We start from the raw sequence: 15,014 nt of genomic DNA, 5'->3' as shown, positions 1-15,014 counted from the left end.
CCAATCACAGCGCGCGTACTATCGTAGCCATATAATAATATAGTAAGATAAATAATCTTAATGTATAATGTATCAAATCAGGCAGTATTTGGTTGGACGTATGCTCCTGTCTGGAGTGGTTTTCGTTGATGTTGTTGTGTAAGAAAGTCAATGGCAAATATAAACTTCTCTGCCAAGTAGTAGTATTGCTTCTCACTTACTGCAAAGTATTATGCAGGCGGTTGTAGGTCTACTTTTGAAATACAAATATCTGAGCAAAGATTTGATCTGAAAGTAAAAGGCATTAAAGTGAGCGAACAAAACCCAGAATCGAACGCACCTCAAAAAAAATCTCACAGTTTTTTTTCTCTAGAGAGGGCGACTCATAGTTAGATATCATTCTCTTCTATAAAATATCTGTTTCTATTCAACTCGTTATTGCGTTTGTTCTCTATAGATGATCATGTTCAACGGTCTCCAAGGGAAAAATATGATGGGTAAGTCACTGAAGTTGCATTTGTGTCTATATTTCACGACCGGCCATAATCTTTGTCACATTCTATCCACACTCACATCCATTTTCCGTGTCCCCTACATGATAGGCAAACATCAGAAAGGGAGTTGCCTGAAGAGCCAGACTGTATAGCTGAATAGCGTTTGTGTAGAACTTGAAAACTTACATCTAGAAACGCTAGAGTTTTACATCTTTTTCACGATTTTTCAGGGAGGGCTGTCAGGGCTCAATAGAGCCATCAGAGAGGATAGTTTCTTCCGTTCGCACGCTTTTAATTTCGATTTCGTGTAGGCGGTACAGGCATAAATTGAAGCAACGCGACTTAAACAGGAGTTTCCGCTATAAAAAGGAAAGCTCCTCCAACCAACCCGGGGCTCAATAAAGTTTTAGATCAGCCGTCGATGAGTCAACACGTCAGAGCAATTGTTCCCTGTAGCGGAACCTCGTGTTTAAGACGCTTTTGGGGTATACTGTTCTACTGCCCATCTGCACTTGTCTCAGAGCCTCGGACGTAGCTGGATTTGTCAGTACCTGAAAGACGTCCAAGGTATAGGGTCAGGGTATTGCTCACCCTGAAATCTTAGAACCAGTAGGCTCTACTACCATGTTCCAACAATCTTTGATCCTATATGTATTTAGTTGGGACCTTGCATCGACTGGAAAAATGATGAACATGTACCTACGACATAAATTGAGGCCAGACTAATGGTTGATCCTTGTCTGCAGTCTTGGTAGCGAAGAAGCGCTCCTTTCCCCTCGTACACGACCACTCATGATAGACACCAAGAGGTCAGCAGCCGGCAACCACACCAGGCACGGCAGAGACTACCGTCCCCTTACCTACACATTTCCAGTGACCAGGGGTTATGGCCGCTTTACAGCCGCTTTACACTGGCCAATTGTAGGGCACTTCATTTAAAAGCTAAGGCGTATTTTGGTTCCGGAAAAAAACCCGACCCGGCCTCAAACATCTGTTTCGTACCTTGGGCTTTAAGGGCGCACACTAAATGAATGAAGGTCACTGAAGGGCAACTCTGAGATAATAGATTCAGTTATAATCTGAGAATTCAGATGTATTTCTGTTGGTGCTCAGAACTCGCTTATGCCATGTTATTCTCTGCTGTTTACATTACACTGAAAAGCAGCGAGGGTTTTCTCCTGGCTATTTGTACACTTTATTTCGAGTGTCGGCCTTGCTTGGCTTTACTGTATCACCACCGGTCTGGCGATTACCATACCCAGAACTCAACGTAACCTAAACTCCGCTTGTAACTATGTAACGTTAACCATAAATTTGTAATAAGAAATGTGTAGTGTAGTTAGTGTAATTTAATGTAACCTTCCACGTAACCCTTCATACTATAATTGATAACGTAAGGTGCACACATACATTGCATGTAACTGCCTGAACTCTCGAATGTCCCAACTTTATTAAATCCTTTAATATTGCGCAGCTGCCCTGAATGCCCCCCTTCTCCTCCTCATGAGCAACTGGATCATTACTGGTACGAGAGAAGGTGAGAACAAATGATATAGTCCTCTTCTACTCTTTGAATTATTATAACTCTAAGATGATCGTCACTTGAATTCCATATATGAACTGTTGTAGACGTCAACGTACTCAAAGTTACTTGGAATAGTATCACTGATAACTGTATAACTATTTCTTTTCTGCTATGGGTTGCTGCCGTATGTGGCTATATCGGTTATAAGTTTGTACACCCATTTTAGAAGGGTTGTCAGCGCAAACAGCTAATATCGATTGGTGAATGGAAATTCAGTGACTGAAAGGGACAACCAAATGCAATGAAATATGTACGATTATCATTTAGGATAGTGCCTTAATGTAAGGTTCTGAAATCGCAGGGGTTTATTACCTTTATTCGTTAGGAATAATTAGTACCCACAACCACCTTTCGGTCTTGAAAAAAAAAACTGCCATTCGCTGTCATTGACAAGATATGTGAGTTTGAAATAGAGTAGCTTGCAGATTTGGACGAGAGTATCGAAACTTGTAAGACTTGCCAGACTTCGTCTACCTTGCCGTGACTACAGCTTTCTTTGCCTTTGTTTATTGACTCACGGTTGCCGAAGCCAAGATGATGGGTGACCTACCTGGCATACGTTATTACTCGACCAATACAAGTTCATTCTCCTGATAACTTCAAGTTAAAGTTTAATTAATTATTTTACCCAGAGTGGAGACTTCGCCCAAAGGAGAAATCACGATAAAGCAACTTGCCAAGAACATCCATCGTAAGTCTATAGATTACTCTCTTTGCTAATTCTCGTGGTCCTTTTTTAAGTCGTAGGCTTTTACTAATCTAACTTGGTGTTCTTAGAGTTAAAGAAACGGATTCGAGAATTTGAAGAGTCGTTTGAGACCGAGCATGGCTACAAGGTATATAAGAAGCACTTCGTAAGAATTCAGTTTCTAGCAGGCTCTTTACGTTGCTTAGTCTAGATTCTCCGTGTCCGCCAGTCACGTTTCGTGTTTTTTTTTTCCTCTTTAGCCATCACAGGCCGACAAGGCTCCCATCAAAAGGCAGGTCGCTGAGCTTACCCGCTGTCGAAAACAGCTGAAAGGTTAGAATTAATAATGAATTTGATTTTTGTTATAGCGCGCGACTCGTGTTCAGAGGTTTTGGCGCGTTTTACCAAATTCAGAAATAATACCTCAATGATTGAAATTGAGCCAAAGATAATGCGAAATTATTGGAAGCGATATTTTTTTGTTGATAATGGACTAATGTAAGATTGTAAGTGGTGTTGGTGTTTTCTCAATTATATACTAGAACGTAAAACTGACCGAGTAACAGGCCGAGTAACTGACTTGAGTTCTATTAATTCTTGTTTCAGAAATGAGAGAGAAAGCTAAAGGTGAGTAACTTGAGATCCTTTGTAAGACAGGCGTATCAGAGGCTAACGTTTGCTGTTTTTCTTCCAAATTAGAAGAATCTGAAAGGCTGAACGAGACAGCTCCTCCAGCCAGTGATGTTCCGGACACAGGTACGAGGCGAATCGTAATGTTAGGGAAATGTTGGACCAAAAGACATCTTTTTAATGCCCACTGATTATTTGACAGGACAATAAACACCCACCACGGATCGGGTATCTCCGGTAATCGGAAGATTGTCTTAAATAGAGGAATAGCGCTGCCAGATTTGAGCCAAAAGTCGCTATTTTTTTCGTACTGGTTAAGCTCCTGGGATTGTTTTCTATGTCAGAGACCACCCTCAAACATATTTGCTCTGTTACGGACCTGAAGTATACATTCAGGTAACAGTTGCTAGTAGGCGGGCATCTAATGTCGCCGCTAGGTGCTTGCCATCAATTTTAGAGATGACCTTATATTTGCGGTACGTCTACAGACGAGCCTTTGTTGACGACGTCGCCTGCATCTGTCCAACAATCCTTGAATAACATCCTCCGAAAGCTGCAGGACAAGAGGAGAGCAACCGGGAGACCGGAAGAATTGAAGGTAAGTAAAATTAACTGTCCAACACGGACGTGGAATATGGTGTCCAAGGAATCGATAGATGCATTGGAACCTCCTTAGTAACCACAATGTGCAATACAAGTTCATCTCGTCACGACCCTCGATCCAAATAATTTTTATCGCCATGTTTTTGTTTCATTATCTGTTGCAGTCGATGTCGTTGGAGATGCTTCATGACGAAAAACTGGCTGTACAGAAAGCCCTTCTTCAGCATGAAAGTGTATTCGGCAGACCCGTAAGTGACAATCGACATTACCTCGATCAAGATCTTTATTCTGGCGACTGAATGGCTCATGCGTGTTCTCTCTTTACAGACGTCCAAAAAAGACAAGGACATCATGCGACCGCTGTACGATAGATATCGCATGATCAAGCGCAATCTGGCAATTCACCAGTCGGCAGCATCGGATGGTGACCCAAGTCCGTGAGTACTCGCATTAGCTTCTTCTTGTTATTGGAAGGGAAAAGTATCTCAGGTCCAAGTGCATAGTAAACTCAGTCTTAAAGAATGCCAATCACGCCGCTATTTTACGCTCCCGCCCAATAACGACTCAACGATCCATTTCTATCGACTAACTCAAGCAAGTAATTGAGAAACTTTCAGTCAAATATCATTAATCATTAATAAATAATCGTGGATGGTTATTTTGAAGTTTATCAAATAAACCGCCGTATTTTCGATAGAGGGGATAATCATATCTTCACATCTAATGCCCTTCTTTTCTGTTTTATTTGTTTAACACCCCAGGGGCTCATCAAAACATAGCAGCCGGGAAGAGTTGGATTCTATCAACGACGAAGATGGTAACTTAACCATTGTCTTTAATAGTTTTAGTTGATTGTATGATTGAACATCTTTTGATTTTCTCGTTTACAGCAAACAGTAGTGAAGATTTATTTTCATCAGGACTTCTTAAGACGCTCGAGTCATCTGCGTTTAAGAAGGTGCGTCTTGAGATATAAAAATGCTGTCGAGATAGAAAATATAGGAATCAAGATGGTGCGTGCCTAGTACCTGCCTAGTTTCCCTCTCATATCCATGCTCTCTTGGCAAGCATCGCGTATCGAATTCTCTTGTAGTTGGTATACCTATCTGTCGGTGCTTTACATTTCTATATAGTATAACTTGAAATACTACAGACAACTGTAGAAAAACTTGAGGGTCTTCGTAGGCGTAGTGTAGACTAGTTATAAATAAACAATCAATTGGTTCTTTTGCTTCGACAAAGGGCTTACGCTCTAAACGACAGCGCAACGACTCTGTTTCGTAGTATTGATTTATAACTTTCTCTTTATTTCTAGACTCTTTCGCCGTCGACTAAAAGGAGATCTCGGTTGTCCGATACCCTCGAAGACGACGACGACCCACTAGAAGACACCGTTACTGTGCTCAAGGAGCACGACACTCAGCTACACCGCTTGTCACAGTAAGTGATCACCGCTTTATTCATGAGTTATCGTAATTGCTCGTATAAGCGCCTCCTCTTCAAAAAGCTCCCCCCCCACCCCCCACCCCCCGAATAAGCGCCTCGCCTAAAACGTGTTGCACAATAGACTGCGATGACGAAGGAGGACCGATGAACAATGAGTGATGGAATGTAAAACTAACCTAAGATATTCTCTCACGTCCCATAGGGATGAGTTAGAAAAACAAGTTGAATGCGCAAAACGAGAGAAGAAACGTCTTCGAAAGAAATTAAAGAAGTTCGAAGACGACTTCTTCGAGCGAACTGGACGGTTAGTCTTGCTTTATCGTCCCTAAAACTTACATTCTATGCTTAAGGGTTTTCCCCTTTTTACACAATATTTTTATATATAGGCGCATTCAGAGAGACGACAGAGGCGAAATGGAAAAAGATTATCATGATTACAAGGTAAATTTTGATTGTTAGTCCATACGAGATCTGCTGATTGCCCAAAGGGTGTTATACAGATTGTGGGAACTACCCTATTCTTTCTCCGATATTTATTCTATTGCCCATTCGGTATTGGAACTGCCTATAAAAACCTTTATGGTTGAATTTCGTATAGTTAAGCCATCATCCAGATTCAAATCCTCCACGAAGTTAGGATTTGGAGGTACCTGTCTCTCGTGCCCTACTATTTATATTGGTTTTACCAAATAACTGCATTTGAGCCCCTTTAACCAGGATATTTAACATTACATACATTTAGCCATAAGCATTACTAAAAACAAGCATAAATATGTAAAAAGCTGCAAGTTGTAAAGAAATCCGACTTGCCATAGTCTCACCTTCGCTTCTAAAAATTAAAGGACCTAAACTTTCTAAATCATTCTTATTGCCTTCGGCAAACTGTGTGTGCCTTTATAAGGGTCTCCGCCTCCCTGTATTCATTACTCTTTGTATCTTTTTCCACAGCAACTCAAAGCGCGGTTGAGATTATTAGATGCGCTACTTACAAAGAGACAAGCTAGCCAAACAATATAGATGTGTACAGCTATACATACATAGCATATATTAAATTGCTGGATTAAAAGCCATGTTTTGTACAACTGATGTGTTTATTTTTAAAGAAGAATAATTGAACGAAAGTCTAGAGGGACGAAAAAGAAAACGTGCCACACGGGGCCCAAACTTCAGTCTACTATCTGTATTTGACCTAATCCGACGGAATTGAGAGAGGGGGGTCTATTACTTATCCGAGAGAATAGGGTGAAACTGGTTTGCAATTATCTTATTTGTAATCACAAATAGATAGACACCACACTTAATCACAAAATTTATTTATTAAATAACCTCCCATTTCCAGCCATTGACAATTTGCTCCTAAATGACTGTTTCCAATAACGTGGTCCCTTCCCATTTACATCCAAGCACTTAAAAAAGTCCCAAATATCTAGAGCCCTCAGGGCGCAAGCAAACTCTGAGGATTGTTCTGCTAGATTTCCCTAGCTTTGTCAAGGAATGGTTGGCCCAATGGGTAACCATTTTTTAACTACCAATTTGCCCATCTTAGCAGACTCGGAGAATCAGGCACACCAGGCTTGGGCGAGCAGACCAGACAGATAATCTATGCAGAAAAAAATCGCGATACTACAATGAGACAATACCCTTTTTAGCGTTCGAAGGGGTGCACGCGCCCCTTTGTGTCCATGCCTTGCTATGCGCACGCGTGATTTACATTTCTATGCGACGCAGTTTTGTGTAGTAGGCCAAAAAAATGCGTGAAACGTGCTATCTGATTGAAACGATCAGAGTGGCAAAGAAATACTTTATGGAGCATCATGACAGGACAGAATACTCCTTATTAAGTCTGTCCATCAAAGTCTGTTTGTCAATCTGCTATTTTCGCGTCCTTATTATTGGCTAAGCTTTCTGAAAACTTTGTCTTGCTGGCCACGGTAGCACGCGTCGCACTATAATGTTCAGTTTATGTATGTACGTATGGACATTATTACATTATTATTTAACTTTGAAAAACCTAGGCCATCCTTCCCTTGAGAACTGGTACCTACTCTGGCAAAAAAATTTGACTATAAGTTTGTATAAAGCACTAAAAAGGATTAATATCACAGACGTTTCGACGCTCCTGTCTCTCCATCAGTCACTAATGGCACTCTTTACAAATCTACAATCATACTACTTCGTCTTTTTGCATTTTATTTTTACAACCCTTTCTTGGTTGCAGAAAGTGGGCCCTTAAACTTCCCGAATACACAGCGCATTATAGCGTTAGTCAATCAGCATGCGAGAATCAAAGATTGACACGAGCTACATAAATAGAAACATTATGGCGTGTTTTGACGTGCTCTGATATATTTCTTTGTCACGCTTGTTGCCTAGTAAAGTTCATGTCAATCCGATAGTCATGTTTTTATTGGCCGCTTCTCTAAAACCTCAAGGTGGCCACTGTAGCGCATGTCGTGTTGTAAGTCAGTAGCCTGCGTACCAAGAGCAAAGGGCTGGAGGTGAGGAATAGACCTCGCGCGCCTGGAGAGAAGGATGTAGCGAATGCAGGGAAAAGGAGCGGTTGTAGCCTCCCTCATCCTTCTATCTCCCTAGCGCGCGCCTCGTCTGCGTGTCTCTTCTTTCCCAACCCTTTGGGTTTGCTACGCAGGGTAATAAGTTACGCCCTTGATTTTATACATAAAAACATACTGCATTTGTTTAAAGAGTTATACTTATAACCAATCCTACTTTCTTTGCCCAGTTACTATCTTGCTAGTCTCCTTTGATGCTTGAACCAACTCTCAGAGGCTGCATAGGGGACTGGCTTTATACGATGATTATGGACTAAGGAAACTAGATCATCGAGTTTGTGTTAGCTCATGTAGATTTTAGACCTTATTGGTTCCTTAAAACACTCTGCGTATATCAGTTTGACCAGGTAGAGGTGAAAGGCCACGATCAGGAAAGCGATGGTCACCCAGAATTTGGCGGGTAATCCCACATGGTGGTGGTACACATGGTGCTGCTTCAGGGACTCTGAAACAGACGAGACATGCGGTGATCACAAGACTTTCTTGTGCAGGGAAAAGAGAAACAAAATTAGATTGATCTGGTAAAGCCGTGTTACTTTTCAATGAATAATACAAGTATACTTGGGTTATAACAATGTCAGTTTTGATGGCTGAAGCACCCCCCCCCCCCCCCGCTTTTGGTCGTCAAAGCACTCTACTGTGGTGACGTGGACTCTTTTCTCGAGTTCGAGATCGTTTAGCCCACTTCCAATATAAGGTGCGCTCCAAGGCCGGCACATCACCGTTAGCTATACATTAACAACCCAATTGGGTTACATCGAGTTCTTGTAAAACACCAGGCATACCAATCAGGGTTACCTTGGTGTGCGTCCTTGATAAACACGTGCTGCTTGATGCTGGTCAGCTGACTCTTGTTGTGAGATATGTATAAGATAGGCGTGACAGGCTTGGTCATGCGCACTGGAAACACCACACTTGACGAGCTGTGCGGAGAAGAAAAATTATCCGAAAAGGAATAAGTCAGAGTTTGACAGATACAAGGAATCTCTTTTAAATCAACCATATTAACAAGTTGGCAAGCCGGGAATTCGGAGACTGCTACGAACTGACAAGAAGGTACTGAGGTTCAATTGTTGAACTGTACGAAAAATGTAAAAACTTCCCAAACTAATCCATAAAGCAACAGCCACGGTGATCTGGAAGTACCTCAGCTCCACAGGCTCGTACTGACAGCCGGCCTCGCACGCGTACAGCGGCCTCTTCTCGTGACCCGTCGCTTTAACAACAAGCTTTTCTGCATGTCCTATGTGCTCATTCACGAGCACAGACACATATACATATACACCTTGGTGGAGGTGGATATGGCGGAATTCTACAGTAGTGTGCAGGGATGCAGGGTTTGCAGCAAATTCGAAAAGATCTGATGAAAACTGCAGGCCTCCAAAACTGAGGGTCATCGCTTGGATAATCCCAGTGGCTCCTGAAGAGTGAGAAAAAAATCATACATTAAAGAACCAAGGTAGTCAAGTTTAAAGCCAGAGGTCTATCATGGGTTTATCAGGCAGTTTAAGTCATAACTTGTGTCTGGCTAGTACCTACCTGCGCGTATGAGCGAGGCACACCCATTCTGTTGCAGTACTCTCTGCCATTGGGAAACCATTCTATTGATAGACGCTTCCACTCTTGGGATAGGCCACAGAGATGCAGAGTGCCTGAAACATTTTGAACACACACTTTTTAGATCTCAAAGTGAATATCTAAACCCGATGTAACATCGATCTAGAGAACTTAAAAAAAATGTTAATAGCCAGATGGTATTTGCTAAGAATGCCTTTAGATTTAATTGACAGAACTCAAACACTCAACTTTGCGAGTGACATTTGGGGTCTTAACCAATTGCCCAACATATCCCATATATCCCACCAGACAAGCGCATACAGCACTTGCCTTGAAAATTCCGCAATAATATGCCAGAAATCTAAGTGTTCTATTAAAAAAAAAACCACCCAATGCTATTCATAGTTAGCCCTCAAAATAAAAGCAAGCAAGCAAACAGACAAACTGAGAGCTTAAGGCAAAAAACGCTAATTATAAGAATAATCCTTAGCTTACATAGATGGTGGTCCACTAAAGCAGTGTTCTGGAGTGTGAAGCAACTTTTCAATCTCCTCTGTATTCTGAGGATCTCCGTTGGTATTGTAGTCCAAGGAAGGGAAAGAGGAGAGGATATAATACATTGTAGCATTGACTTCTATCCCAGGTGGTGTGTCTGGGTCCACATGGGAATCAACATGAATACCAGTCTTCCAAATCTAAAAATAATAAAATTAATTCTGAAAAGATGTGGAGCAAGATTAATAGAACAGAAAAACAAAACATCTCATCTCATCAAAACATCTCATCTCCAACCCAAACCTCATTCCAAACTTTGATATGGCTTTTCCTCAATTTCCCGGGAATGTTGAGGTCCACAGATTTCATGACATTGTCAAAGTCCTGTTGAAAGGAATCGATATGGTTAAAAAAAACCTGGTTTATCCAGCGCCTCCTTCCCTAATCAAGGGGGTAATGTAAGAGATAAGACAAATACATAATGCCAGCAATTAAACTTTAAGCATCCAAATTTCAAAACACTGATATTTTACTAGACAATAACAACAATATTTTAATACCTTTTTACATTTGCCCTCCAGTTCGTCCATAGAAATTCTTGTCGGAAGATGAGTTGTGGTATGAGCAACTGTAACATGTTGTAGAGAGGACGTACTATTGGGGAAGACAAAATAACCACAGATCAGAACCTCCTTATGGCAAGCATTGCACACTTATCATACATTACCTTCTTCCTTTGACCAACAAATTGGAATGGGGTTTAGTGGTTACTATGGATACATTGACACCTGGATGCTCATCATCAACAAAGCCAACAGTTCCCCTGTGGACGACATACTCAGAGGATTCCTTGGCATTGCTGAGAAAAATGACATAAAAATACAATGACGCAGCAACAAAAGAAGCAAAAAATACACCCCACACATTTTAAATATAGCCTACTCTGTACTTTAACATTAAACAGCACAATCAGAATATAACAATTTAATGTACCTTGACTCTTTAGATAAAACGTTTCTCCATTCTTTTGCACCATCATACTCAAATCGTACATTTGCTGAAATTACCTATAACAATTGAATAACAATTAAAACAAGTTTAAAGGAATATGGATCTTTCCAAAACAAAGCAACCTTTTACATCTGCGGAAATACTCGGAGGCTCTACTGTTTTAGATTATCAAGATTGATGACAATTCTTACAAATTGGGATCTTTAACTGTACATAAAACACAGATAACTCACCCCATGATTTGTAATAAAAATCTCTTGCATGAGTAGAGATGGGTGACTTCTATGTGCATAAACCACACCATCTACAAGAACACAGCTCTCTCCCTGCAATAAACAAGCCCATTACCCAAAGTTGGAGTATTAAACAACTTCATCTACAAAAAACACAGCTCTCTCCCTGCAATAAACAAGCCCATTACCCACAGGTGGAACAAAAACAGTGGGTGGGTACAACTAAGGAGTAGGTATTTCTTTAGCTTTGTCTTTTTATTTAAAACTGGAAAAAGCACTAGTGGGGTTGAACACAACTAGAATTAATGTAAAAGAAACAAAATTTTAATACTAAAAAGATACAAAATCTATTTCAATCAAAACAGAAAATTCGTAAAACATGGGATCAAAAGGATGTTATGTCTCCTTTTTAAATTGTATGAATCAGAAAGAGTCAAATAATGTGTTTTGCCCATATGATACCTAAGCCTAGCATCTTCTCTTACCCATAAATAACTGTGTATGATGTGTACAACTCCTTCCTTAATGTCAATAATTGTTGCTTCTGAAATTAAAACAATACATTCCTTTAGGGCAGTGCAAATATATTTTAAGATCACGGCAAGACACAAATTAACAAAGAAATTCACTCCTTGATAATCATGAGGAAATGAGAATAAACATCTAGTTAAAACTTTTTTTATAATCGGCAATATGTTTCCTTCTTTTTCTATAAGGTACTAAAGATAAAAGGATTGAGGAAGTTCATCCTATGTCAATATCGGTTGATGATCAGGATACCATGTACTTTACCTTTAGGTAGCCCAGCTTCAGAGAGAACTGGATTCAGTAATGGAGAAAATGGAATCTGCATAAAAGCTGTGGCACCCCTGATGTGAAGTAAAGCTTTCTTTTTAGCAGCAACGCTGACATTACCATTCCCTAGTCAACAACAACAACAAAAAAACATTAGAGGGTACAGCCATACGATGAAAACTTAAAGAAAATCAGGGAGAGTAGCTACCTACCAACAAATGGCAGATAGGGGCTTTCGTGACTGTGTAGGGGAGTATGTGTTATTATCACCTCCCCAACATCAGCCTTATTACTCCACTTGCCAACAAAGTTAGCCAGACAGACTTCATCCATTTGTAGAGCTACAAATGAATAGATTAATGAGCATTAATTTATATTAGGTACCTTAAAAAATTAGGATGGCAACATGAAAGAAAATAGAATTGGATTACCCGTTCAATAGAAGCATGTGCAAATTAGTTTTGTCTTATACATTCAGCAGTTTTCCATCAAACCACGACATAAAAACTCTCATGGTCAATTGAGGATGTGAATGTTTGCCAATGTTTGTTATTGTAGAATAATGTCCTTTTGTTAATTTTCATATGTTTCTAGCTCTATGTTTTCTTATTCCATTACAATGTTCTTTTATATTTTTTCATACTTTTTTCATACATTTTACTGAAGCTCCCTTATTCAGGGCTATTCTGCATCAATATTACAAAAACAGACATAGCAAAAACTGAAAAAAGAAAAGGAAAAAAATTAATTACAAACAAGTGCTTCAATTTCTGCAAAGTGTTTTTTCACACTTTTTTTGAACTTATCTCTTTGATGGTCTCGTCTGGGATAGAGTTATATAACTTTGCACCACGAAAAGTGAAGAAACGTTGTCCTGTTTTTAATCTACATTTTGGTAGATCTAGGGACAGCTTATTTCTAGTCCTGCGTCCAGAGACACAAAATCTGTTACAGAAAAGGCTACACATATGGTTGTCCTAACCATTATTGGTGTAAATCCTATAAGGCCCTAGTTTGATATTGTATATCAAATAAACATATCTCAGCTTTGCTGCTAATAATTGCATACATTTATAGTGTGATGCCTGATATGAAGGCCACCATGACCAAGCTTAAAAATTTAGCCAATTAGATCATGAAAAAGAAAAAGTCACGAAATTTGACTGACATACTTCAAAGCCAACAGAGTTTTGTAGCATTTTGATGTGAATGAAGCATTTCTTTGTCATGCCATTAATGTCAATCATATAATAAGTTTTCCAATACAGGTGCAAAAAATGACAAAATTTAAATTGTAAGGTTGTGTTAGCTTACATTTGTATTTTGAATAGAGGTTCCTTGCATAATATAAAACAAAATAAGTTTTAGTATTTTTTGTAAATGATCTGTTCTTGAAATATGATTGAGCAAAGTTGCTATAGATCATGAATTAGTAGCTATTTTACCCAAATTGGGCAGTTTCAGACGAATCAAAAGTCTTGCAATATCTCAAGAACGGATTATCTACCAAAGAATACTAAAGCTTATTTTGGTTTATATTACACAAGGAACATCTATGCAAAAAAATCAATGGAATATAAGCTAACACGTCCTTACAATTTGATTTTGCCATTTTTTGCTCCTGTCGTTTTCCACATCCTTACTGGCTTTACTTTACTATAAGTTAAAAAAAAGAGTAAATTTTTCAACTTTCAGACAGGGCGGTTATTTGGGGGAGGCGCTTATTCGAGGGAGACGCTTATTTAAATGGGCAAATTTTGCACAAAAGGGCGAAGAATGTTTTTATTTATTTAATACCAATTTTATCAAGAGTTTTTCTCTATATCATTTTTGCAACTTGGAATAGGTTTTTTTTTCAATAAATTTTAATCCATTAAATATTTGTGTCTTTCTTGTCCAGAGTCTATGAGTTCCAGTGCTTTCTTAGAACTACATGTATGACAGTCATTTTACATTTTACACTTAGTTACATAAAACCTAGGGAGAGGAAGGGGGCGGGGGGGTTTGGGGGAGGCGCTATTCTATGATTTTTTCAATCCCCCTATAACTCTTGAAATACATGTAGTTCACCTTTTTATATAATTTACCTTTGTACTTTGCATGGTTATGGACTGATCCTTTTATAAATTTTTTACTGTGATTTGGTAAAAACTTGGACGCACTCCAAATTAAAAATAGAACTATTGCCGCTATGAAGATGAATGCAGCTTTTCGTGACCTGTGGAGATAAAATAATTTTTTACACAAAAGTAACCCATGGTTTGTATGGTAGCTTAGCAAACACAAATCCAATAAAGTTGTCCATTATTGTCTATTATTAGTCACCAAAAGCTGGTTATACAAATTATAGTCCTAAAGTCAAATCAGTATTATAATCATTTATATCTTTAACGCATTCATTCTAGTTCTTTTTCTTTATCACAACAATCAAGTCTAAAAATGGAACGATTCAGACAATGATTTTGTTTATTTCAAGCAAAACCACGAATAAAGCGAAGTGAAGTGAACTAGATTATCAAGTCTTCAAATGATATTTAGGGTAGATCTTAAAACATCATACAAAATAATTCCTTTTTTACCATATATTTTAAGCTATCTATTAAACCCCCAGGATAAGAGAAAGTGTTTCGCCCAACCACAGGTGTATCAAGTAAGCACAACAATAACAACGTCACGGTAGCAAACATAGATGTGCAAATCATTTCGCGAGTTAACCAAATTTATGACAATTACGCACCTTCCAAATGGTGAATAAGCAAGCCTCGCCTTTAGCCATGTCGCAAGGCTCATCAGCCTAGCGTTTAGCCACATAAGAGCTTATTAGACACTACGTAAACCGATCATAGTAGAATGATTCGGAGAGAGGTTCCAATAAGTTCGCCATTTTGGATTCTCTGCAAAGCGATATTTGAATCAGTGGTCTCACAA

General features: G+C 39.3%; 2 protein-coding genes across 11 annotated transcripts in view; one reads left to right on the top strand and one right to left on the bottom strand.

Annotated features, from left to right (window-relative positions):
• Positions 1-6,507, top strand: part of LOC5519971 (protein FAM13B) — a 31,180-nt gene extending 24,673 nt beyond the window's left edge. For 5 of the 10 annotated variants that reach the window (XM_048725663.1, XM_048725661.1, XM_048725659.1 and 2 more), the window contains 17 exons: positions 437-476; positions 1,220-1,306; positions 1,948-2,010; positions 2,691-2,749; positions 2,836-2,894; positions 3,007-3,079; positions 3,353-3,373; positions 3,446-3,502; positions 3,865-3,974; positions 4,144-4,227; positions 4,307-4,416; positions 4,741-4,796; positions 4,870-4,937; positions 5,295-5,419; positions 5,628-5,729; positions 5,812-5,866; positions 6,374-6,507. In XM_048725663.1, the coding sequence (XP_048581620.1) occupies positions 437-476; positions 1,220-1,306; positions 1,948-2,010; positions 2,691-2,749; positions 2,836-2,894; positions 3,007-3,079; positions 3,353-3,373; positions 3,446-3,502; positions 3,865-3,974; positions 4,144-4,227; positions 4,307-4,416; positions 4,741-4,796; positions 4,870-4,937; positions 5,295-5,419; positions 5,628-5,729; positions 5,812-5,866; positions 6,374-6,442 (1,238 nt within the window). In that variant the 3' untranslated portion in view covers positions 6,443-6,507. The remainder of the gene's footprint in view (positions 1-436; positions 477-1,219; positions 1,307-1,947; positions 2,011-2,690; positions 2,750-2,835; positions 2,895-3,006; positions 3,080-3,352; positions 3,374-3,445; positions 3,503-3,864; positions 3,975-4,143; positions 4,228-4,306; positions 4,417-4,740; positions 4,797-4,869; positions 4,938-5,294; positions 5,420-5,627; positions 5,730-5,811; positions 5,867-6,373) is intronic. The other 5 variants (XM_048725665.1, XM_048725664.1, XM_048725662.1 and 2 more) reach the window with 2 other exon arrangements.
• Positions 6,508-6,722: 215 nt separating this feature from the next.
• On the bottom strand, positions 6,723-15,010 carry LOC5520041 (uncharacterized protein KIAA2013 homolog). The gene is made up of 15 exons (XM_001639779.3): positions 14,824-15,010; positions 14,174-14,304; positions 12,299-12,427; positions 12,084-12,212; positions 11,777-11,835; positions 11,292-11,384; positions 11,041-11,114; positions 10,775-10,906; positions 10,608-10,701; positions 10,351-10,431; positions 10,048-10,247; positions 9,535-9,647; positions 9,142-9,415; positions 8,794-8,918; positions 6,723-8,440 (listed from the first exon to the last, which is right to left on the bottom strand). The coding sequence occupies exons 1-15, from the start codon at positions 14,895-14,897 to the stop codon at positions 8,277-8,279; spliced, it is 1,872 nt and encodes a 623-aa protein (XP_001639829.2). The 5' UTR covers positions 14,898-15,010; the 3' UTR covers positions 6,723-8,276.
• Between the last annotated feature and the right edge of the window lie 4 nt (positions 15,011-15,014).

The sequence above is a fragment of the Nematostella vectensis genome, chromosome 3 (genome assembly GCF_932526225.1).
Source record: "Nematostella vectensis chromosome 3, jaNemVect1.1, whole genome shotgun sequence".
In the NCBI taxonomy this organism is placed as follows: Eukaryota; Metazoa; Cnidaria; class Anthozoa; order Actiniaria; family Edwardsiidae; genus Nematostella; species Nematostella vectensis.
This window is presented reverse-complemented; position numbering and strand designations above follow the sequence as displayed.